The sequence below is a fragment of the Nannospalax galili genome, unplaced genomic scaffold, assembly GCF_000622305.1.
Source record: "Nannospalax galili isolate Female #2095 unplaced genomic scaffold, S.galili_v1.0 scaffold159, whole genome shotgun sequence".
Lineage (NCBI taxonomy): Eukaryota > Metazoa > Chordata > Mammalia > Rodentia > Spalacidae > Nannospalax > Nannospalax galili.
This window is the reverse complement of record NW_008343239.1, coordinates 1,631,197-1,654,283: the sequence shown is the minus strand read 5'-3', so window position 1 is coordinate 1,654,283 and position 23,087 is coordinate 1,631,197. Positions and strand designations below refer to the sequence as shown.

At 46.7% G+C, this 23,087-nt stretch overlaps 2 protein-coding genes and 1 pseudogene across 3 annotated transcripts in view; 2 read left to right on the top strand and 1 right to left on the bottom strand.

Annotated features, from left to right (window-relative positions):
* Positions 1-12,509, top strand: part of Gpatch1 (G-patch domain containing 1) — a 65,601-nt gene extending 53,092 nt beyond the window's left edge. For both annotated transcript variants that reach the window (XM_008839459.3, XM_029566641.1), the window contains exons 17-20: positions 785-892; positions 2,852-2,949; positions 5,194-5,339; positions 12,242-12,509. In XM_008839459.3, coding sequence (XP_008837681.1) covers positions 785-892; positions 2,852-2,949; positions 5,194-5,339; positions 12,242-12,272 — 383 coding nt within the window. In that variant the 3' untranslated portion in view covers positions 12,273-12,509. The remainder of the gene's footprint in view (positions 1-784; positions 893-2,851; positions 2,950-5,193; positions 5,340-12,241) is intronic.
* Positions 5,995-10,680, bottom strand: LOC103739153 (annotated as a pseudogene).
* Positions 12,510-13,389: 880 nt separating the features above from the next.
* Wdr88 (WD repeat domain 88) overlaps positions 13,390-23,087 on the top strand; it is a 47,073-nt gene continuing 37,375 nt past the window's right edge. Inside the window, exons 1-2 of the mRNA XM_008839478.3 lie at positions 13,390-13,800; positions 18,765-18,875. Coding sequence (XP_008837700.1) covers positions 13,390-13,800; positions 18,765-18,875 — 522 coding nt within the window. The remainder of the gene's footprint in view (positions 13,801-18,764; positions 18,876-23,087) is intronic.

Sequence of the window (23,087 nt, the reverse complement as noted above, 5' to 3'; positions counted from 1 at the left end):
CTTTTTAATCTTAAACTAGGATAATCAGAAGTCAGTTTCATTATACACACACACACACACACACACACACACACCCCTAGGATAATCAGAAGTCAATTTCATTACATACACACACACCCCTAGGATAAACAGAAGTCAATTTCATTACACACACACACACACACACACACACACACCCCTAGGATAATCAGAAGTCAATTTCATTACATACACACACACCCCTAGGATAAACAGAAGTCAATTTCATTACACACACACACACACACACACACACACACACAGATAGAGCTAGATACAGTGTGTGTCTGTGTATGTGTATGTTAGGGGCCAGAGATCAGTTTTGGGTGTCTTACCTCAGGAGCCACCCACCTTAGTTTTTGAGATAAGGTCACTCACTGGTACCTGGGGCTTGCCAATTGTCTTAGATGGCTTATTAGCAAGCCCCAGGGATCCATCTCTCCTTTGTCCTAGTACTGGGATTACAAATGCATATAAACCCACCCAGGTTTTTATGTGGGTCCTGGGGCTCAAACTCAGGGCCTCATGCTTGCATAGCAAGCATTTACAGAATGAACTATCTTTCCAACCTTTCATGCAGGTGATCATGTGTGGTCTCATGTAGCTGACCTCCAGTGCCAGCATCCACAGGCAGAGGTGGCCTTTTCCATGTTCGCCACTCTGCTCAGCACTGGTCAAGATACTTCAGCAAAGTGAAGAAAGCACGCTGTTTGGATAGACTCGCTACTGGGCCAATGGGTGACGTTGCTATGCTGGTGTTTTTCAGCTGCTGAGCCAGTGCCTTGTGAGCCCGCAGCTCCCTTCCCAATTCAGAAGATACAGATCGATGAACGAGAAGAGTTTGGCCCAAGGCTGCCTCCCGTCTTCTGCCCCAGTGAGTCTCACTCCATGTGTCTCCCCTGCAGTGAGACAGCGCTAACAGCCTTGTCCTTCCCACCCGTCTAATCTGATGTGACACCCACACACATACAAGTTTATTTCTGATTTCAGTTGCCTCCACTTAGGGCCTGATAATAGTTGTTTGTTTATAGCTTCAGAACCTATAAATGCCCTATCCTTTTCAGAGCATCTTAAATTTTATTTACAGAGCTGGGCATGATGGCATGCTGTCATCCCAACACTCAGGACCCTCAGACAGGAGGAGTGTAAGTTTGAGGCTAGCCTAGCTGTGCAGCAAGACCCCATCTTAAAAATAAAAAGGCACTTACAGAAATAAAGAAGTAAAAATCCAGGATGCAAAGATAGAAGGGAAATGCAGGATGAAAGAGTATTTTAAGATCCTCTGGTAGTTTGGCTAACATAGCAAATAAAATGAACCAATTCTTTCAACAGTATGAGAGAGTCCGCCCCCTTCCTCAGCATCTGTTAACAACTTCTGTACAGAGCCACTGTATGCTAATGCTTCCTGTGGAAATGTTTAGACTGGTTTTTATCATGTCTTTGAAGGTTGGATTAACAAATATGTGAGACTATGATCCAGATAGTTCAATAGCCCATGATTTCATAGCCCACTGTGTAGTTTCCTCCAGTACCCACGGCTAAATGTTGGTATGTTGGTTAACTCAGCATCCAAAGAGATGATCGAAAGCCAGAGAAGAACTAGAAAGCTTAGAAAAAGTGTTAGTGGATGTATTTCTCACTCACTGTGGTTCTTCAGAGCTTTGCTTTAAAACTGAGTGCTTGGAGACTAGAGCTTTCTGAGGCTTCTTTATGTACATTTCTCAGAATGTTCTTGATACCCATAAAATAGTAAAGAACAGTTTGATGCATGGGTTCCATAGGAGTATGGATTTTTAAAAACTAGCATTAAAAAATTTGGGAGCAAGGAAGTAAAATTTGGAAATATCTGACTAACTATAAAATTAAGTAATTATGCCAGCACTTGGCCAAGGCAGGCAGATCTTGTGAGTTCGAGGCCAGCCTAGCCTACACAGTGAGACCTAGTCTCTAAATCAATCAAACAAGATTTAAAAAATTACAGACTTTTGTTATGTGGGATTAGAAAATATCTGCATTTCTGAAACATCCAAGAACTTTATGTGGAAAAGTTGATTTAATGGCGTGCGCTGCTTCTATTACTACTGCAAGTTAGTGACTTATGAAAACATTTGATTCTGAATCAAGGTGGAGAATCTGAACTCATGCAACTTCTTCAATTATTTTTCTGTACGCTTTGTTTGTGAAGGGCCTTGCTATGTTATAGTCCTGGCTGGCCTCGAACTCTTGATGCTCCTGCCTGTTTCCTGAGTGCTAGCATTACAGGCATGTTTTTTTTTTTTTTTTTTTTTTTTTTTTTTTTAAAGAAAGAGTGGTATCTGTAAGGAGCCGACATGTATTTCCCAGATCCTAGGGTATGGATTTATGTATCTGGTCCTAGCTCACCTCCGTTTTTCTAAGAGTACAAGGATTCATAGTATCCCGGTTTATAGATGAGGAAATGGAGGCCTGGAGAGGTTACACCAAAGGTCACAGAGCTGATGAGAGAGCCAGGATTTAGTTTCTGTCTCTGCTTTTATGCTAAGTTACAAAGGCCTGGTGGTCATCTGGTCTGATTTTTATCTTCATCTGGCGTCATGCGACAGATAGGGCAATGGTGGAGTTCTGATTGAGTTAGATAGGTCTCAGAAGGCGGTTCTGGCAGCTTCCTACTAGAGCTCGCTAGCTATTGTGCCTGTCCATTTGTTTATCAGTGAAGCAGGAATTTGGCCTCAGTGTTAAACCTTCAATCTGCGTCAGACTCACAGTTCATTCATTTAGAAACTTCCTTTGTTAATGGTCAGTTTTCATTTTCTCCCTGTCACTCATCTCTTTCTTTACAATTATTTTCCCTCAGATACTCGTCAGAAACTCGAGACACCTCAGAGAGAGAAACATAAAAAGAACAAAGAAAAACACAAGATGAAGAAAGAACACAGACGAAAGAGAGAGAAAGTTAGTGTTTCCTGTGCACGGGCGTGGGCCTGACCTGCTGCGTCCTGAGTGTAGCTAAGTGCCTGTGATTCCATACTTGGGTGGCTAAGGCAAGAGGATAGCAAGGTTGAGGCCAGCCTGGGCTACCTAGCAAGATGCTGTCTTGAAAAAATTTTTCTTTTAAATCGATAAAGATTAAAAATATATAAAAAAGCATTTAAGGTATCTTACAGTAAAGGTTGAGTATTAAATAACAAAACTATTTATTGATTATTCTATATAAAATGAAGGTATTTTGAACACTTCTTTTTTTCATATTTTATTTTTATTTTATGTGTATGCGTGTATTGCCTGCATGTAGGTAAGTGCACCCGTGTCGTGTAATGCCTGCGGAGGACAGACAAGCCTGTCGGATCCCCTGGAACTGGAGTTACGGATAGTTGTTAGCTGCCATGTGGGTGCTGGGATTGGAACCCCGGTCTTCTGCAAGAACAACCGGTGATCTTAACCCCTGAGCCATCTCTCCAGCCCCTTTGAGCACTTAATTACTTGTCTTTTCTTTTTAAGTTTTTCTGTTTCGCATCCCTTGGGGAGTAAACATAAGGCCTCAGGCAAGTGCTCAGCCTCAGCCGCTTCATTGTTATTGGATTGAGGTCTTAGCCCATGGCTTGCTATTCGAAGTGAAGGAAACTTGAGTGTTGCCGCATTTCCCTGTCACTGTCTCCTACCTTGTCATCCATGTCTTGAAGCTTCTAACCCGTCACCTGGCCCATGTTATTGTTGGGTACCCAGTGTGGCCCAGTCTAAGAGGAGAATACGTAGGAATTAGTTCTACTAGGGTCTACAGGAGGCAAGGGGGTCTGAGCTTGGAGTGGGAATTCAAACTGTGTTGGAAAACTCGGTTTCTTATCCGGGGGACAGCCGTGCACTGACCTGCCAGCTTCTTCTCTCGGCCTTTCCCAGACACTTGCCCTGCTATGGAGTTTTACAGGTGCCCAACAAGCTAGTCAGGTTCACATAAGATGGAGGCTGAGGCATTGGGATCAACGTGTGCATGGTTAACCTGTCACAGCCCTTGGCTTCTGGTTGTCACCATTAGGCCAAAGTGTACTCCACATGACAAGGTTTTTTGTTTTTGTATTTTTCTTATAATTAAAAAAAAATTATTATTTTTTAAATTTTATTTATTTTTATTTTATGTGTGGGTATTGCCTGCATGTAGGTAAGTACACCCATATCGTGCAATGCTGGGGGAGGACAGAAGAGGCGGTCAGATCCCCTGGGACTGGAGTTACGGAGAGTTGTTAGCTGCCATGTGGGTGCTGGGATTCAAACCCAGGGTGCTGGGATTCAAACCCAGGTCTTCTACAAGAACAACCAGTGTTCTTAACTGCTGAGCCATTTCTCCCGCCTCTATTTATTATTTTTATTTTATGTATATGAGTGTATTGTCTGCATGTAAGTGTAGCATGCTGTGCAATGCCCACGGAGGTCAGAAGAAGGCAATGGATCCCGTGGAACTGGAGTTACAGACAGTTGTTAGCTGCCTGTGGGTGCTTGGAATTGAACCTGGGTCCTTTCTAAGAACAGGCAGTGCTCTTAACTACTGAGCCATCTCTCTAGCCCCCTATTTTTTATTTCTTAATGATTCCAACAACCAAACATATGTCTGGTTTAGGTGGGGGTTTGTTCTTTTTTTCTTTTTCATTGCTGGGGGAAGGAGCCCAGGACCTCACACAGGCTAAGGCCCTACCTTTGAGCCAAGCCCCTGGCCCCTCTTAGGCAAATTCTAAGCTGAGCTATGCTCCCAGCCCCACACTGGTAAATTCTAAACAAGTGCTCTACTTCTGAGCCAAACTGTATGTATGTGTGTTCATGTGTGCAAATGTATGTGCACGTGTGTGTGTAGGCCAGAGGTCAGTGTCACGTGTATTCCTCAATCATTCTCCACATTTTTTTCTTTTGAGACAGGGTCTCTCACTGAACATAGAGCTTGACAACTGGCTGGACTGGCTGGCCAGCAAACTGCAGGGAGTCTCTTCTTTGCCTCCCAGTGCTGGGATTGTAGGCATGTGCCAACACACCCTGCTTTTTATATACTCGCTGGAGCTCCAAGTTGAGTCCTTCTGCTTGTGTGGCAAGAGCTTTACCAACTGAGTGGTCTTACCAGCCCTTGGGGTAGATTTTCACTTCATCAGCTCAGGAAGGAAAACACCATTTGTTTCTCTTGCTTCCTGACCCTCTTTTTTCCCCTTCTTTTTCCAGAAAAAGAAACACAAGAAACACAAACACAAAAGTAAGCAAAAGAATAAGAAACCAGAAAAAAGTAGTTCTGAGAGTAGTGACAGCAGTGACAGCCGGAGTGACGAAGAAGAGACAGCCGACCTGTCACCCCGGGAACTGCTGAGACGGTAGGCCGTGGGAGAAGGGTGGGCTTTTCTGAGGCCTGTAAAGGCTTCTTCAGTACTTACTGTGCTCGCTCACTTGGAGGTCAGTGTGAGAATGAGAGTCTGGCTGGGGTGTTGGTGTTCACCTGTCATTACAGCACTTGGGAGGCTGAGACAGGAGGATGTCAAATTTGAGACCAGTATGGGCCACATGGTGTAAGACTGTCTCAAAAGCAGGGGGAGGGAGGAACAAGGGGGGAGGATAGGGGCTAGATGAGGGGCTGGAGAGATGGCTCAGCAGTTAAGAGCACCAACTGTTCTTGCAGATGACCCAAGTTCAATTCCCAGCACCCACATGGCGGCTACGAACCATCCTTAACTCCAATTCCAGGAGAATCTGAAGCCCTCTTCTGACCTCCTTGGCATTGCACGACACAGGTGCACTCACATACGTGCAGGCAATCCACTCATACACATAAAAATAATTTAAAAATTAATATTTTATGTATTTTTATTCTATATGTATGAGTGGATTGCCTATGTATATGTAGGTGCACCCCTGTTGTGCAGTGACCTCGGAGGTCAGAAGAGGGTGTCAGATTCCCCTGGAACTGGAGTTACAGATGGCTGTTAGCCACCTTGTGGGTTCTGGAAATCAAACTCGGGTCCTTTGCAAGAGCAGCCAGTGCTCTTACCCACCAAGCCATCTCTCTAGCCCCACAATTTATGTTTTAATATTTCATTTCATCAAGCATGTGAATAGATTATGAAAATTCAGACTGGACAGATAAAGCTTAAGTGGGCCCTTGAGTGATTCCCCAAGCTTCTCCTTTTTCCACATTACTTACACTGTCAGTTTCCTATTAACTTTTGGGGCTTCTTTTGCATAACCACACACATACATATATACAATGATATACATGTTGCTGTACATGTTTTTTTTGTGTGTGTCCCAGACTTCTTTATTCAAGAAAGTGATGATTAATGTAGGGCTGATACTCAAGAGCACCATTAAAACCCGTCATCTTTCCTCCAACCACCCCCAACACTTCCTGCCCACCCCATGTGCTCTCAGCCCCTCCTTAGCAAATAAAGAATCTAATCCCCCAAACTACAGTGGGGCAGGCGTCTCAGTTTGAGATGGGCATCGGAGAGCCCAGAGTGGTGACAGGGACGGGGGGAAAGGCTTCACCCTCAGGAAAAGGGACGGGAGAGTAGAGTGTGGTGAAGTGGGGACTCCCATAGCCTGGGGTACCAAAATGGGGCCCTGGGGGCAAAGGAAAGGATACAGACCCCCCCCCTGGGAACGGAGAGCCTGCAGCCTCGCTGGGAGCAGTCAACACTGGATCGTTTGCCCTTCTGGCGCCGGTTACAGGACCACACTTGGACCACGTCCTTCTCCAGCCCAAGCTGCTCAGCGATGAGGCTGATCTGCTGCAGCGTGGGCTTCAGTTACTGCAGAAACAAGATCTCCAGGCGATGCTAGTTCGCTTCCTCTTGTGGGCCTGCACTAGGGTCTCTGCTTTGCATATCTCCTGAAGGTTCTCACTGTCAGCTTCCTCCACCCACTTCTGCAGCAGGGGCCACAGCTTACACATGTTCTTGAAACTGAGCTGCAGAGCCGGCAAAGGAAAGGATACAGACCCCCCCCCTGGGAACGGAGAGCCTGCAGCCTCGCTGGGAGCAGTCAACACTGGATCGTTTGCCCTTCTGGCGCCGGTTACAGGACCACACTTGGACCACGTCCTTCTCCAGCCCAAGCTGCTCAGCGATGAGGCTGATCTGCTGCAGCGTGGGCTTCAGTTACTGCAGAAACAAGCTCTCCAGGCGATGCTAGTTCGCTTCCTCTTGTGGGCCTGCACTAGGGTCTCCGCTTTGCATATCTCCTGAAGGTTCTCACTGTCAGCTTCCTCCACCCACTTCTGCAGCAGGGGCCACAGCTTACACATGTTCTTGAAACTGAGCTGCAGAGCCTCAAAGCTGCAGATGGTCGTCTGGTTGAACCTTTCCAAAGAGAACACCCAGGGTGAGCCCCACATCAGCCTGGGTGTACCCCAGTGTGATCCTCTTCTGCTTCAGCAGCTTGGCAAACTGCTCCAATTCCTTCTGCAAAGCTTTCATGTCCTGGGACTCCTCTGGGGTTGGCTCCACCTTCTCTCCAGTTTCATAGCACCTGGGAGGGCAGTGCAGGGCCCTGGGGAGGCCCCCCTCCAACTTGTTCTCCATTCCGGCTCCTGCCTGGCCCTCCGGCTGCAAGGTCTCCAGGCCGACTTGGGGCACTAGGCCCACTCCAACCTGAGGTCCACAGTATGCCATCCCTCCACAGAACTCATAAGGTGGAGGACATGGGGAGATCCCCCACACCTCTGAGCCTGGCTCAACTGCAGGCCCAATTCCAGGCCCACCCAGAGAGCCTTGGAAGCTTAGCCAGGTCGGAGGGTCCACCCAGCCCGGCTCCAGCCCTCCTGTCCCTGGTGGTGGGGGCGAGAAGGGGAAGTCTGAAGCCAGGTGGCTGGCCATGGGGAAGGTAGGCACCCCAAGCCAGGGGCCTGATGGAAGAAGAGCTCACCAAGGGACTGATTTTTTTTTTTTTTTTAATGGTATATTTGAGACAGAGTCTCCCTGTAGCCCCTGCTGGCCTGGAACTTGCTATGTAGACCAGGCTAGCCTCGAACTCATAGAGCTCCACCTGCGTCTGCTTCCTGAGTCCCAGGATTAAAGGTGTACAACACCATGCCTTCATGGAGGGAGTGGGTTCAAAGATGGTGCTGAAGGTTGACCTTGTCCTGCCTGGAACCCTTATCTTCATTTCCACCCAGCCCATGGGCCAAAGCAACTTCCTGGCCACTACCATCTCAGAACTGGGAGGGACAGCTCAGCCCTGGGCCCAGGATAAAGGAGGAAACATAGGAGTGAGTCCTGGCCACCTGCCTTCCCACTCAGGTATCTCATTAAGGGCAGGGTGACATGGTCCTCTTCCAAATCCCTGTGCCTCTATAGATTTGCTAGTCTGATCTCTTAGTCATGTACTTTCCGGCCTACCAGGTCTATTTACCATGTCTGTCTAGCTTCTGTCTGGAAAGACCAGTATGCCCTTTTTGTTCTGTCTTTAGACAATCCATTCTCCTGGTCCAGAGGCACAAAGGCTATGAACATTTCAGGTTAGGCCGGAGTCCCTGTTGTGGCTGTGCTCATTTCTGGTTCTCTTTCCTTTTCTATATGAGTGCTGACAGGCACAGGAGGCACTTTGTAGGCACACCATGCTGCTAACTCACCCCCTCTCCCCACCCTGTGAGGACCGTACCGTGCCACCCATGGCCATAGATGAGGAAAGCAGACATGGAGATTGTCCCTTGGCAAGCTCATTTTATTAGTTACCTTTCTCATTGCTGTGACAACATACCTGGCAGAAAGCAACTTAAGGGAGAAAGGGCTTATTTTATAGTTTTTATTTTATATCTTGCGGGTGCAGTCCATCGTGGTGGGGAAGGTATGATGCCAGGAAACTGCTTGGTCACATCTAGAGCATCATCAGGGAGCAAAGAGTGATGAATGCTGGTGCTCACAGCTGTGTTCCTTCTTTATTAATCAGTCCAGGAACCCAGTTCATAGGATGGTGCCGCCCACATTCAGGCTGGGTTTTTCCTTCTCCGTTAAACTTCTCTGGAAACACCTTCATAGATAGGTGTCTCCTGAGTAATTTCAAATGCAGTCAAGTTGACAGTGATTAATCATTACCAGTCCACCCCATGTCAACTTGATATCCAAACATATCCTTAATATCCCTTATCTCCAACAGTTATAGAGCTTTCTCCCCACCAGCCTTGTCTACAACTTTTTAAAAAATCCTTTTGAAGCAGGGTCTTTCTGTAGCCCCGGGTGGCCTGAAACTCACTACGTAGACCAGGCTGGCCTCGATCTCACAGAGCTCTACTTGCCTCTGCCTCCCGAGTGCTGGGACTTAGAGCCATGTGCCTCCACACTGGCTCCCTTGTCTACAACTTTTAACTAGTGAATGCTCGTTTCTTTGCCAAACTGTACATTTCCCCTATATTTCTGCTCTTTCTCACTGACCAAGAGCAGTGAGTACCAACCATACCACAGCCTGGATGGTACACTGTCTTAAAATTTCCTTTTCCAAATATCTTAGTGAATTTATCCCTGTGAACTTAACCTCACTCACATCTTCAGGGGCTCAGTGAAAGCAGCCATATTCTTTTTTGCTGGGATGCAGAAACATCAGTTGCCTCTAGGCTAGTTCTTGTTCCCCTCTCAGGGTTGTGAACACAGTCCTTACTGTCCTGCCTTTCTGTTTGCACCCTGGTTTCCTGGACCTCCACCAGATGGCCTACTAAGCTCTACTTATAGCACTCTAGAACTTCTCTGGCCCTCAGTTCTAAACTCTCCCAAGTGGTCAGGAGCCCAACTCTTTGGTAGCAATTTTCTGTACCTTCTTGTTGCTTGACAAAATAACTGACAGAAATCAAATTAAGGGAGGAAGGGCTTGTTTTGGATCACCGTCCGAGGAAGCAATCATCATGGAGGGGCAGACATGACCATCACATGTAAGTGGATCAGGTAGCAGAGAGAATGCTGGTACTCAGCTGGCTTCTTCCTCTTTCTCTTTTTGTTCAGTCTGGGACCCCAACCCATGGAATGTTGCTGCCCACATCCAGGGTAGATGTCAGTTAAACCTTTCTGGACACACTCTCACAGACAGGCCCAAAGGTGTGTCTCATAGGTGATTCTAAATCCACTCAGGTTAACAAGATTAACCTCACGCATATTTGGTAACCATTCATTCATTCATTCATTCATTCAGTTTGCTTGTTTGTTTTGAGCCCAGTCTCATTCTGTAAGCTGGGCTGTCCTGGAATACACTAATTTAGCTCAGGCTGGCCTGAAACCCATGGTGAGCCTCCTGCTTTTGCCTCCAGAATACTAGGGTTCCAAGTGTGAGGCACTAATCCTGGTTTATATCATCATCCATGGCCAGCACTGGGCCCTTCCTGGCAGGTCAATCTGTGAAGGAACATGTAGATGGAAGCCCGTCAGTGCTCATCAGGAGAATGTGGTAGGATACACAAGAGTACTGTGCAGCGGTCAGAAAACAGGCAGGTGGCTGTGTGCTGATTGGCACATAAAACAACTGATGAGAAACGTAGCTGGGTGTGATGCAGCAGGCCTGGAATCTCCACTTGGGAGATGGAGACAGGAGGAACGGGAGTTCAGAGTCTGACACTACGGATCACTGTCGCTAATTTTCTTGTTCCTTTTTTCCTCATTTATTTATTTATTTAATTTGTTTGGGGTGTGTGTGCGTGTGTGTGTGCCATGGCGTGCATATGAAAGTCAAAGGACAATTTGTGGGAGTCGGTTTTCTTCTACCATATGGGTTCTAGGGCTCAAATTCAGGTCATCAGGCTTGGCAGCAGTGCCTTTACCACAGAGCCATTTCGTCAGCCTTTTTCTTTCCTTTTTTGAGATGGTGTCTCACTATTTTAGCTCAGGTTGGCCTCAAATTCACAGTCCTCCTCCATTAGCCCCCTGATTGTTAGGACTGTGTCTATCATTATGCCCAGCTCCTGCTAATTTTGAATTATATTTAAAGGAATCATGTTTCACTCAGTTGTTGTTTTGTTTTCTGTTGAAATGCTGGGGACTGAACCCAGGGCCTCATGTGTACTCTACCACTGAGATATGTACCCAGTCCTGTGGAGTCACGTTATATGGGCTGTCTGTGCTTGGCTTGGGAGAGTCTTCTGTCATCTAGGCAGCAGCCGGTTGGTCTACAGGGCTGTGCAGGATTCCTTTCTGCAAATGAAAACAAGCTGTGGTGTGTTGCCTGTTCTGTGGTTTGGTTTTCTCCATAGAGTGATGCAGTTCTGCTCTGAGTAGAGCAACCATGAACTTCCTTTTTTTCTTTTCTCCCCCTTGTTTGTGTGTGTACGTGCATGTGTATGTTTTATCTCAACCTCCTGAGTGCTGGGATTCAAGGTGTGTACCACCATGCCCAGCATGCGCTCTCTGGTATATATGCATTGAGATTCCTTTCTAAAGGTCATATGACAAATGCAGCGAATATTTGAAACTGGGATCAGATGTTGCTGTTAGAGATTGGTCCTGATGTGAAATGTGGGATAACAGGTCTCACCGTGTGCTTTAGAGGTAACAGAAGAAGCAGTTTGAAATAAGGATTAAGATGCTTAGTGGTTAAGAGTTAACTCCAGCTTCAATGGATTGGATTTCCTATTCTGGGCTCTCGGGGCACCTGCACTCATGTGTACTTACTCACCCACAGACAACACACATACATGCCGGGGGTGGGGGAGGGGGTTCGAACCAGAGACCCCTGCACAATGATGATTGGGGATGAGTAAGCACGCCGTTCACCAGCCCATGCCACCCCCAATACCGGGAACACTCAGGTGCAACGGGGAGTCTAGTCAAGCAGGGACTCATTTATTGCAGGTGTTGCGGAGCTTATACAGGCACCTGGAAATCCCCCCTCCCCCCCTTGAGGGTGTATCTTAAGGATGGTCATGTGCTTATCACGCACCCCCCCCCCAGCAGTGCCGAAGTATTCTTCAGACTTTCAAAGAAAGCCAGGCCATGCCCCCAGTAACTTCCTCTGGGACCTATGCAAGGTGGGGCCTTTAGGTCCCCACACATATACACATAATTTTAAAATAATAAAAACGAACCTTAAAAAATAAAATAAGGATTAAGGCCAGGAATGGTGACTGATACCTATAATCCCAGCCCTTGAGAAGCCAAGGCAGGAAAATTGCCATGAGTTTGAGGCCAGCCTGGGCTACATTCTGAAGCCTGTATTAAGGGCTAGGATGTGGCTCAGTGGAACCATTTGGTGTTTACTTAACTCTATGTCTAATTTCCTTCTCTTTCCTGGTTTTTTTTTTTTTCAGACTGAAATGTTTCCCGCTAAGGAAGCAGTAATTGAATCCTGCCCTGGCCTCTCAGTAGTGAATGTCCTCCGTGATGGAAGTCCATTGATTGCCCAGTTCAGACATTGTACAAATTGTATTTATATGTAAATTCCTGCTGTAAAATGATTTTTAAAACCTTGACATTTCAAAGACTGCCCTGAAAGGTTTCAGAAATTGATTTCTATTTTTGACTTCAGTCAGTTCATGGGGGGGCTGAACAGTTTAATTAAAGTGGCATTTTTCTATGTTCTCCTTGATTTATTTTTAAATTTCCTGGTAATTTTAAAAAGAAATGAAAAGTGAAGGCTTTTCCCTGGTTTTGTTATGAAGAGAGCTGAGTACAGTAGGGAAAGGACAGTCGAGACTCAGTAAGGGGTGGGCGAGGGAGGTGGTCCCCTGCCTGGCGGTGACCTGGAACCCAGCGGGCAGACTGGGTTGGTGAATGCTCCTCAGCCTGGTCCTACCCTCTGAAAACGGTGCGTAGCTCAGTGGCAAACATTTGCCTGGCATGAGGAAGGTTCTGATTTCATCCCTAGCACCTTGAGGGGGAAAACCATGCAAAGACCTGAGGCCATTACAGAGTGAAACAGAACCACTTCAAAAGGAGAAAAGAAAACCCTATCTCGTTTTACCACCAGACACGAGAATCCTTACTGCTTTACAGTAATTCCGTTCAGTCTTTTTTCGCTGGCCAACCGCAGCGTTTTCTCTGTAACTGTCATTGGCACTGACAAATCTTTCCCTTAAATGTTTATAACTCTGACCCTGGCCCCCCAAGTCTACATCCTGTTTCATCCGGGCCATTCCCTAATTTCTAGACCGTTTGTTAGCAGGCATGAAGGGGTGTGCTTTGAGCCCTTACTGCAGGCAAAGGACACAGAAATTGACCCATGAGGGAGCCAGGGAGGCACGAGGATGGGGTCCCTGGTTTGTACCTCAGTCACTTTCCTCTTGTGCCCGAAATGCCAGGGATCATTTTTCTGGGGTAAAACAAGGGGCGCCTTTGCCTTTTACTTACCAGAAAGGGGGCAGGTAGATGGCACAGCCCAGCACTGCACGTGGATCCAGAGGGCCGGACACCCGTGTGGGCGCGTGGCACCACCGGTCCCCGCAGGTCAGGCTCTGAGATGGCCTCCTCTCCGTCGGATCAGAAAACCTCGAGTCAGGACAGGAAAGGCTCTGCAGAGGTCAGGAAGGGTTCAGGAGAGACCACGAAAGGTTCTGGAGAGGCCAAGAAGAAAAGTTTTGCCAGGACGGGTTCGGCTGAGGCCAGGAGGGCTTCTGTCGAGGAGTGGAGGGGTTCGGCTGAGGACCAGGGTAGTCTGTCCACCATCCCTTCCAGTGTGAAACCCAGCGAGGTGCCCTGGGTCACCCTGCTGAGAGCCTTGGGCCGCTTCAAGTTGGCGCTCCCGGAAATCCGCCGGGACCGTCTGCTGGCCACCCACGACCCCCTGTCCTTGGAAAGGCCAGCCCTGCCATGTATGAAGCACAAGACACCAGTGAAGAGATTCTGGGGCGACCACCAGCCTCTCTCCAAGGTCAGAGCCATGCGTGGGTGGGGAAGGAAGCGATTCCCCGGGGACCCAGCTGGTCTCGCCAGCCTCTTTTGGTGAAACCCTGGAGTTCCCTCTGCGCCTTCCCGCCTGCTGCCTCCAGGGGGCAAAGGCTCAGCCACCTGTGCAGCGCCCCTGGAGGATGGGCTGGATGCTTGCGCTTCGAGTGGGGCCAGGCTGGTGGCGGAACGTGCAGGTGGGAATCACCTGGGTCCCCAAGGATAACCTCACATTCCCTTACCCATGCACTGCTACACAACACCGAGTCACCTACAACACTGTGCCACTCAGCACCTCAGACTTCATCCATCCACACCTCACTGGAAGCATAGCACCAGCCCTTGTCTCCTCTCCTCAGTTCCCTCAGGCCCAGTTAACACAGCGTCCACCCCTCTCCCGCTACCTCCTGATTTCATAGTTGTGAGGAGAAGCTGGGGAAGAGGTGGGATGTTTGCACCTTTGGTTTTCAGCTTTATTCATACATAATTGGCATATCATATAAGCCAATGATGTAAAGCATATATTGAATAATGGTCTTTATGTTGTGCAGCCATCACCACAATCAATTTTAGAAGGTTTCCATCACCCCTTAAAGAAGCTGGTACCAAGTAACAGTCACTTCTCACAACGCATCCCCTCAACTCTAGGCAGCCACCAGTCTATTTTCTGTCTCTGGGTTCACCTATTCTAGACCTTTCATAGCAATAAAATCTAGTGCTTTGTCTGTGTGGTGTGTGTGTGTGTGTGTGTGTGTGTGTGTGTGTGTGTGTGTGTGTGATGGCTTCTTTTCCTTAGCATGTTTTCAAGGTTCATCCACATTGTAACATCTATCAGTGCTTCACTCCTTCTAATTGCCAAATAATAGTATATTGTATGGGACTGGAGAGATGGCTCAGTAGGTAAGAGCACTGGCTGCTCATGCGGAGGACCTGGGTTCAGTGCCCAGCACCCACATGGTGACTCACAACCATCCTTAACTACATTTCTAGGGCATCCGATGTCCTCTTCTGGCTGACACAGACACTGCATGAACATGTTACACATACATACATGCAGGCAAAACAATGGTACACATAAAAATAAATAAATCAGCTGGGTGTGGTGGCGCACACTTTTAATCCCAGCACTTGGGAGGCAGGGGCAGGTGGATCTCTGTGAGTTCGAGGCCAGCCTGGTCTACATGGTGAGTTCCAGGACAGCTGGGGCCACAGGGAGACCCTGACTCAAAAAAACCAAAAAAAAAAAAAAGAAATTTTAAAAAATAGTCCCTTTTATGGCTAAGGCATTTTGTGTATTTATTTGTCAGCTGATGGAGGCCTGAATAATGCTGCCATGAACATTCCTTGCATAAACACAGGTTTTTGTGTGGCTACTTTAATTTTTCTGAGGTATATACCTGGATGTAAAATATCTTGGTTTTATTAATTCACATGTTTAACTTTCTTTTATTTATACTTTGTATTATTTTTATTTTATGTGTACAAGCATATTGCCTGCATGTATGTAAGTGCAGCTGTGTCATACGGTGCTTGCAGAGGTCAGAGGAGGGTGTCAGATTCTCCTGGAATTGGAGTTACAGACAGTTAGCCACCATGTGGGTGCTGGGAATTGAACCCAGGTCCTCTGCAAGAACAGCCAGTGCTCTTAACTGCCGAGCCATCTCTCCAGCTCCCCTTTTTTTTTTTTTTTTTTTTAAAGTCAGGATCTCCCTGTAGCCCCGACTGGCCTGGAACACACTATGTAGACTAGGTTGGCCTCCATCTCACAGAGATCCACCTGCCTCTTGCCTCCTGAGTGCTGGGATTAAAGGTGTATACCACCATGCCCAGTGCTCATGTTTAACTTTAAAAAGAAAATATTTATTTCATTTTTATTTATTTGTGTGTGTGTGTGTGTGTGTGTGTGTGTGTGTGTGCATGCCATGCATAGGTGATTGTGAACTGCCAAACATGGGTGCTTGGAACTGAACTCAGGTCCTATAGAAGAGCAGCAAGTGCTCTTAACTACTGAGACATCTCTCCAGCACCCACAGTTAAATTGCCACACGTGGCTGCACATTTTTACATTCCCATTAGCAATGTATGAGACTTCTAATCTTTTCCACAACCTCCTCCATACTGATTAAGCCACTATAATGAATATGACATAGTATCACCCTACGGCTGTCATTTGCATTTGCTGATGGCTAAGGATGCTGACAGTCTCTTCATGTTCTATCAACCACTTGTATATGTGTGGAGAAATGCCTTTTCTGGTCTTTGACCATTTTAAAATTTGGTTGTTTATAGGCTGAGGGTGTAGCTCAGTTGGGAGAGTGCTTGGCTAGCATTCACAAGGGCCTGGGTTCAATCCCCAGCACTGGTAGACCAGTGCATGGTGGTGCATGCCCAAAATTCCAGGATCAGAACCTCAAGGTTGGGTCTAAGAGATGTCTCAACAAGTAAGGGTGCTTGCCACCAAGCCTAATGACATGAGCTGGATCCCTGGAACCCACGAGGTAAAAGGAGAGAACTGACTCCCGCAAGTTGGCCTCTGACCTCTACATTTGCACCATGGCATGCACGCCCCCATACACATGTTAAATAAATGTAGAATAAATAAATAAAAGAAACTCAAGATTATCCTCAACTATGAAGCAAATTTGAGGCCAGCCTGGGCTACAAAAATATAAAATGGAGGCTTGGAGACAGCTCAGTGGTTAAAGTGCTTGCTACACAAGCAGAATGGCTGGAATTTGGGTTCCCAGAGCTCATGTAAATGCTCAGTGGGTGCAGTGGCCCACTTAAATTTCAGCCTCAAAGAGAGGGGATCCCCAGATCAAGCCAGCTAGTGATACTAGCCGAATCTGTGAGCTCTGTGATTGATGGAGAGATCCTGCCTCAAAGAATACAATGGAGAGCATTGCAGAAGATTCCTGACATCAGTCTCCAGCCTTTACATACATAGGCATATATGTGCATGTGCACCGACCCGCATGTGACTATGCATACACACATGCATATACATGAGACAAAGAATAAAATAAAATAACATTTTGTTGTGATTCATTGTTGAATTATGAGAGTTCTTTTATGTATTCTAAGTAGAAGCCCCATATCAGATATGTAATTTGCAAAAAAAGTCCCTGTTACATGGCTTTTCACTTTTTTGATGGTATCCTATGAAGCACAAATGTTTTGAATTAAATTTTTTTGGTTTGGTCTTTTTGAGACAGGGTCTCCCTGCAACTCCAGCTGGCCTGGAACTCACTATGTAGACCAGGCTGGCCTTGAACTCACAGAGATCTGCCTGCCTCTGCCTCTCCAGTGCTGAGATTAAGCCTGACCTTTTGTTGTTGTTGTTGTTGTTGCTTTTTTTGTTTTTTGAGACAAGGTCTCCTTGTAGCCCCAGCTGGCCTGAAACTTGCTATGTGGACCAGACTGACCTCCATCTCACAGAGATCCTTCTGCCTCTGCCTCCTGAGTGCTGGGATTAAAGGTGTGTACCACCATACCTGACTAATTTTTTGAGACAGGGTCTCACCATGTAGCTCTGGCTGGCCTCACAGAGATTTGCCTGCCTCTGCTGGGCTTAAACATGTGTACCACCACACCAGCTCTTTAATTTTTAAGTTATTTTTATTATTTATTATTTTTTAAATATTTTATTTATTATTTTTATTTTATGTATATGAATGCATTGCCTGTATGTATGTAAGTGCATCTGTGTTGGGCAAAGCCCATGGAGGTGAGAAGAAGGCATTGGATCCCCTGGAACTGGAGTTACAGACAATTGTTAGCTGCCATGTGAGTACTGGGAATCAAACCTGGGTCCTCTGCAAGAGCAAGCAGTGCTCTTAATTAATGAGCCATCTCTCCAGCCCTCATACCCAGGTTTTATGTGAGTTCCGGAGCTCTAACCAGGTCCTCATGCTTGTGTGGCAAGCCCTTTACTGACTGAGCCATCTCTTCAGCCCTGTGTCTTTTTTATTTGTTTTGGTACCCATATAAAAATTAGTTGACTCTACATATGAGTGTTTCTCTCTGGATAATCAATTATATTTCATTAATTTATAATAATACTTTTATCTTTATTATTATTACAGTGTGAGCCCTCTATTTTTGTTCTTTTTAAAGATTGTTTTTCTAACTTGGGTCTCTCTCTGCCTTATTTATTTATTATTAATAATTTATTTATGTGTGTGCATATGCATCTGTGCCATGGTGTGCATGTAGACTTGTGGGTATCAGTTCTCTCCTTCCCTCATGTGGGTCCCAGAGATCAAACTCGGGTCTTCAGTTTTGGTGGCAAGCACCTTTACTCTCTAAGCTATCACACTGGCCCACAATCTGGGTCTTCTTGAATTTTCATATAAGCTTTAAGATCAACTTGTCAGTTTCTACAAAGAAATCATCTTAGTGGTGCAGAATTTGTAGATCACTTTGGAGAGCTTTGCCATTTCAACAATATTGCACTTCCCATCTATGAACATAAGACTTTTTCCGTTTCTTTAGATCATCTTCAATTTCTTTTGATAATATCTTACTATTTTCAAAGTATAAGTTTTATACAATTAGGGGCTTTAGAGATGGCTCAGTAGTTAAGAGCACTGACTGCTCTTACAGAGGACCTGGATTCAATTCCTAGCACCCACATGGTGGCTAACAACCATCTGTAACTCCAGTTCCTGGGGAATCTAACACCTTCCTCTGACCTCTTCGGACACTGCATGACATGGGTGCACTTGCATTTATGCAGGCAATACACTCATACACATAAAATAAATATAATAAAATGTTTTAAAAAGCTTTATACAATTAATTCCTACATATTCTTTTTGTGAAGGAAGGTTTTGTCCTAATTTTGTTTCAGATCGCTCATAGTAAGAGTTTTGAAATACAGTTGATATTTATATATTGACCCGTGTCCTGCAACACTGTTGAGCTGGTTTTGTTCTTCCCTTTGTTTAGATCCCATATAAAATTCTAATTGGGCACAGGCACCCAGTGAGTTCCTGCCACTTCTGTGTGAACGACACAAAGCTCCTCAGCGGCTCCCACGACTGTTCGGTGAAGCTGTGGGTAGGTGGCCCAGTGACAGGTTCTCCTAGAACTAAAACAGTTCACAAGCTTAAACACCTCTTATGGAGAATTCTCCAGCTCTGAATTCCCTGGCTCCTGATGTTTGTGAAGGCTGTTTGAGCAAAGTGCAAGAAAGAGGAGTGTGTCCCAGTGTCAAGTCCTCAGAGAAAAGCTAGTGTAAAAGTACTGGCCTGTGGATCTGGATGCAGTGGGAACTGGGGTGTGAAGACCACAGGACTGAGAGCCCCCAACTCGGGGGAGGGGAGTCCTGGTTGTGTGTGGGTCTTAAGTGGGATCTCTGAGCTACATTTTTTTATACTTTATTCTCTATTTAGTTTTAAAAAGTTATTTGTATTTTATGTGCATGAGTGTTTTGCCTGCATGTGTATAAGTGTACCACATGCATGCGATGCCTGTGGAGGCCGGAATAGAGTGTCAGATCCCCTGGAATTGGAGTTACAGGTGATTGTGAGCTGCCTCATGTAGGTGTTGGGAGCTGAACTTGGATTCTCTGCAAGAGCAGCAAGTGCTCTTAATCACTCACTGAGCCATTGCTCCAGTCCTGTGTTCTGTTCTTTGATCCCATATAACATTCTAATTAGGCCTGAGCACACTGTGAGTTCCTGACACTTCTATGATCATTCAGGTCTGGGTGATCTTAGAGAACAGACAAGTAGCCAGGCCTGGGACCTGTCCATGAGGAGTGGGTGAGGGAAGAAGGTCTGAGCATAGACCAGTGCCCTGCCATGCAGGAGCAGGAACACCAGGAATAGGGTGTGATGCTTAAACAAGGGTGGAGCCATGCAGCCACTGGAATCCTTTTAGAACGCTGTATTCATGTCCAGCAGACTTTAGCAGGTCTGCTTGGTGGCACTGCTGATGAGTCAAGAGCGGGAGAGAAGGGAGCAGGGCTAAGGGATGGCTGTTTTCATAAGGGGTCAAACGGAAGATAGCTGTGGGGTTGGGTTGTGAGTAATGTGGGAGGATGATCAGTTCTGGGTTTTGCTATCTTCTGGCTTCAGCGGTGGCAAGAGAACAGGGTGGAGGATGGTCAAGTCTAGCTCTAGTTTCTGATTTAGGTAACTGAACAGAGTGGAGCCCCCAACCCTACAAACCTCAGAGGAATATCTGTCATCTGTTGGTGCCAGGGCTAGGCAGACCAGGTGTGAGGCTTTGGGAACTGTCTCATATCAGCTCAGACTTGGTGAGTACCCACCAGCTGTGTGACCTTAGGTGGTTACATAACCTTCTGAGCTTCTCTGTGGTGGTTTGAATGAGAATGTCCCCCATAGGCTCCAAGTATTTGGACATTTTGTCCCCAGATGATGGCGCTGTTTTGGGAGGTCTTAGAAGGTGTGGCTATCCTGGAGGAAGCACGTCACTGGGGATGGGCTTAGAGAGTTCTTAAGCCTTGCCAGATCTCCAGTTGTTCTCTTGTTTCCTGTGCCTGCTGGAAGATGTAGAGCTTAGCTTCTGCTCCTCCTCCAGCCACCTCTGCCACCATGCCTCCCCACCAAGACGGACTGTAATTCCCCTGGAGCCGTAAGCTCAAATAAACTCTTCCTTTTATAAATTGTTTTGGTCAGTGTTTCTATCACAGCAACAGAAACGTGACTAATACATCCTCTGAGCCTCCACAGCCTCAAAGGAGCAACTGTGTGCTAGGGGTGCTCTAGGGCATGCCTAGCCCTCCTCAGACCCCAGTACATACTCCTCTGCCCCTCCGTCCCTCCTTCCATCCCTCTGCTGATGCCCCTGTAGACACCCTTGTCCCCAGGACCTAGGATCTCCTTGTTGGGACAACTGCTACTTTCTCTGGGGGACTTAAACCCTTTTCTAATATTCAGGAGTGACCAAGAGCCCAGAGGTAAGGGGGCAGGGGTAGTTAACTGTCCCCCTGTACATCTTGCACCTTAGCTTCCTGTTCTATTGACTCATCAGAAGAATTCATGGGGGTTTTGCCTGTCTGGATGGAAGGGTTCCTGTCTCCATCAATAGATATGTGTGCCTGTTTCCTCTTGGGTCATTGTCTCAAATCAGATTCACAGAGGTGTCTTTCGTCCCCCCGCACCCCAGCAGGCTGCTTGCCTGTGTTCCCTGCCTCTTCCATGCCCCACCCATAATGCAGTCATTTCCACCTTTGCAACCTCTGATCCTCACCTCCTTTCATGAGCTATAATTCTTCCTAACCCAGGAACTATGTCCAAGTGTCCACACCCTTATCACTGGCCCTATTCCTGGCCTGTTCTTTCTGTCACCTTTTGCAGGCAAACCCCAGCATCCCTGGGACTCCTGCCTGCTGCCTTCGTCTCCTCACACCTTCACCCCAAGTCACATAACCCCCAGCTGTGCTTTGGGCTTCCTTGGCTGGCCCCTCGGGTTACCTGCTCCCAGGAGACCCTCCCCTCTGTCCCTGAAGGTTGCCTTCTCTCTGTCTTCCCTTTTAGGGGCTCCTGCTGGCCCACTAGCCATGGCTCTCCCTGTCCCAACCTTTACCCTCATCATGCACATCTCCATGGATGATCAAGCCATCACTCTCCACAATCAACATTACTGTCACAATGGTGACAATACCTGATAGAACAACTTGGGGAGATTTATTTTGACTCATGATTTTGGAGGGTTTCAGTTCTTCGTGGAGTGGAAGGGCATGGCACATTGTTCATTGTTCATAGCAGCTGGAATGTGTGATGGAGGCTGCTCACCCCTCAGTAGACCATGGAGCACACAGTAAGTCAGGGATCCGGGTGGGCACAGCCTTGAAAGACCTGTTTCTAGCTACCTGCTTCTGCCTGTTAAAGCCCCACCTCCTGAAGATTCCACAGCCTCCCCAAATCAGCCCAAGCATTCAACACTTCCCAGGGCTTGAACTGGTGGGGGACATTTCAGGCTCAAAGCTTAATAGTCAGCTTGAGCTCTTGTCACAGAGTCTCTGCCCACACAGTCCTCCCCCTTCCCTCTCTCCTTCACCTATCAATCCAACCTTCACCCAAATATCTGATTTAATTTTTTAGTTTTAATTCTTTTAAACATTCAATTAGTTTATTGAATATGTGTGTGTGTGTGTGTGTGTGTGTATTCATGTGTGCATGTGCACATACACATGTTTGTGGAGGTCAGAGGACAACTTGCAAGTGTTGGTTCTCCTTCTAGTCTGTGTGGGCCCAGGGATGAACTCAGGTTGTCAGGCTTGGCGGCAGGTACCTTTACCCCCCTGCTAATCTTTAAACTTATCTTTTGTCCTGGTGGAAGGTTAATGTGAATTATTTGGAAAGAACATAAGCTAAGGGGAAGGTGGTTTGAAATTTTTATTTTATGTATATGAATGTATTACCTGCATGTATGTAAGTGCACCCACGTGTGCAATGCCTGTAAAGGCCAGAAGAAGGCGTCAGATCCCTTAGAACTGGAGTTATGAATGGTTGGAAACCAAACCAGTGTCCTCTGCAAGAGCAGCCAGTGCTCTTAACTGCTGAGCCATCTCTCTCCAGCTCCTCCCCCACCCTTTTTAAATACAGTAGCTTGCTATGCAGCACAGGCTGGCCTTGAATTCACAACACCCTTGCTTCTACTTCCCTAGTACTAGGATTACAGGTATACACCCCCACACCTGGATAAAAAGAGTCTTTTCTCTTTCCTTCTTCCTTCCTTTCCCTTCCTTCCCCTCCCCTTCCTTCCTTCCTTCCTCCTTCCTTCCTCCTTCCCTCCCTCCTTCCTTCCTTCCTTCCTTCCTCCTTCCTTCCTTCCTTCCCTCCTTCCTTCCTTCCTTCCTTCCTTCCTTCCTTCCTTCCTTCTTCCTTTTTTCTTTTTGAGATAGGGCCACACCATGTAGCCCTACCCTGACTGGATGGAAGTTGCTAAGTAGACCAGGCCAGCCTAGAACTCACAGAGATCTGCTTGCCTCTGCCTCCTGAATGCTTGGATTAAAGACATGCACCACCATGACCAGTTAAAAAGGTCATTCTTGGCCGGGTGTGGTGGCACGCGCCTTTAATCCCAGAACTTGGGAGGCAGAGGCAGGCAGATCTCTGTGAGTTCAAGGCCAGCCTGGTCTACATAGTGAGTTCCAAGTTCCAGGACAGCTGCGGCTACAGGGAGGCCCTGTCTCAAAAAGACCAAAAAAAAAAAAAAGGTCATTCGTAATCTCATATCCAATCTCCCTTTAAATATGTTGGTATTTTCCTTTTCGGTTACACATAAAAAATGTGTTAG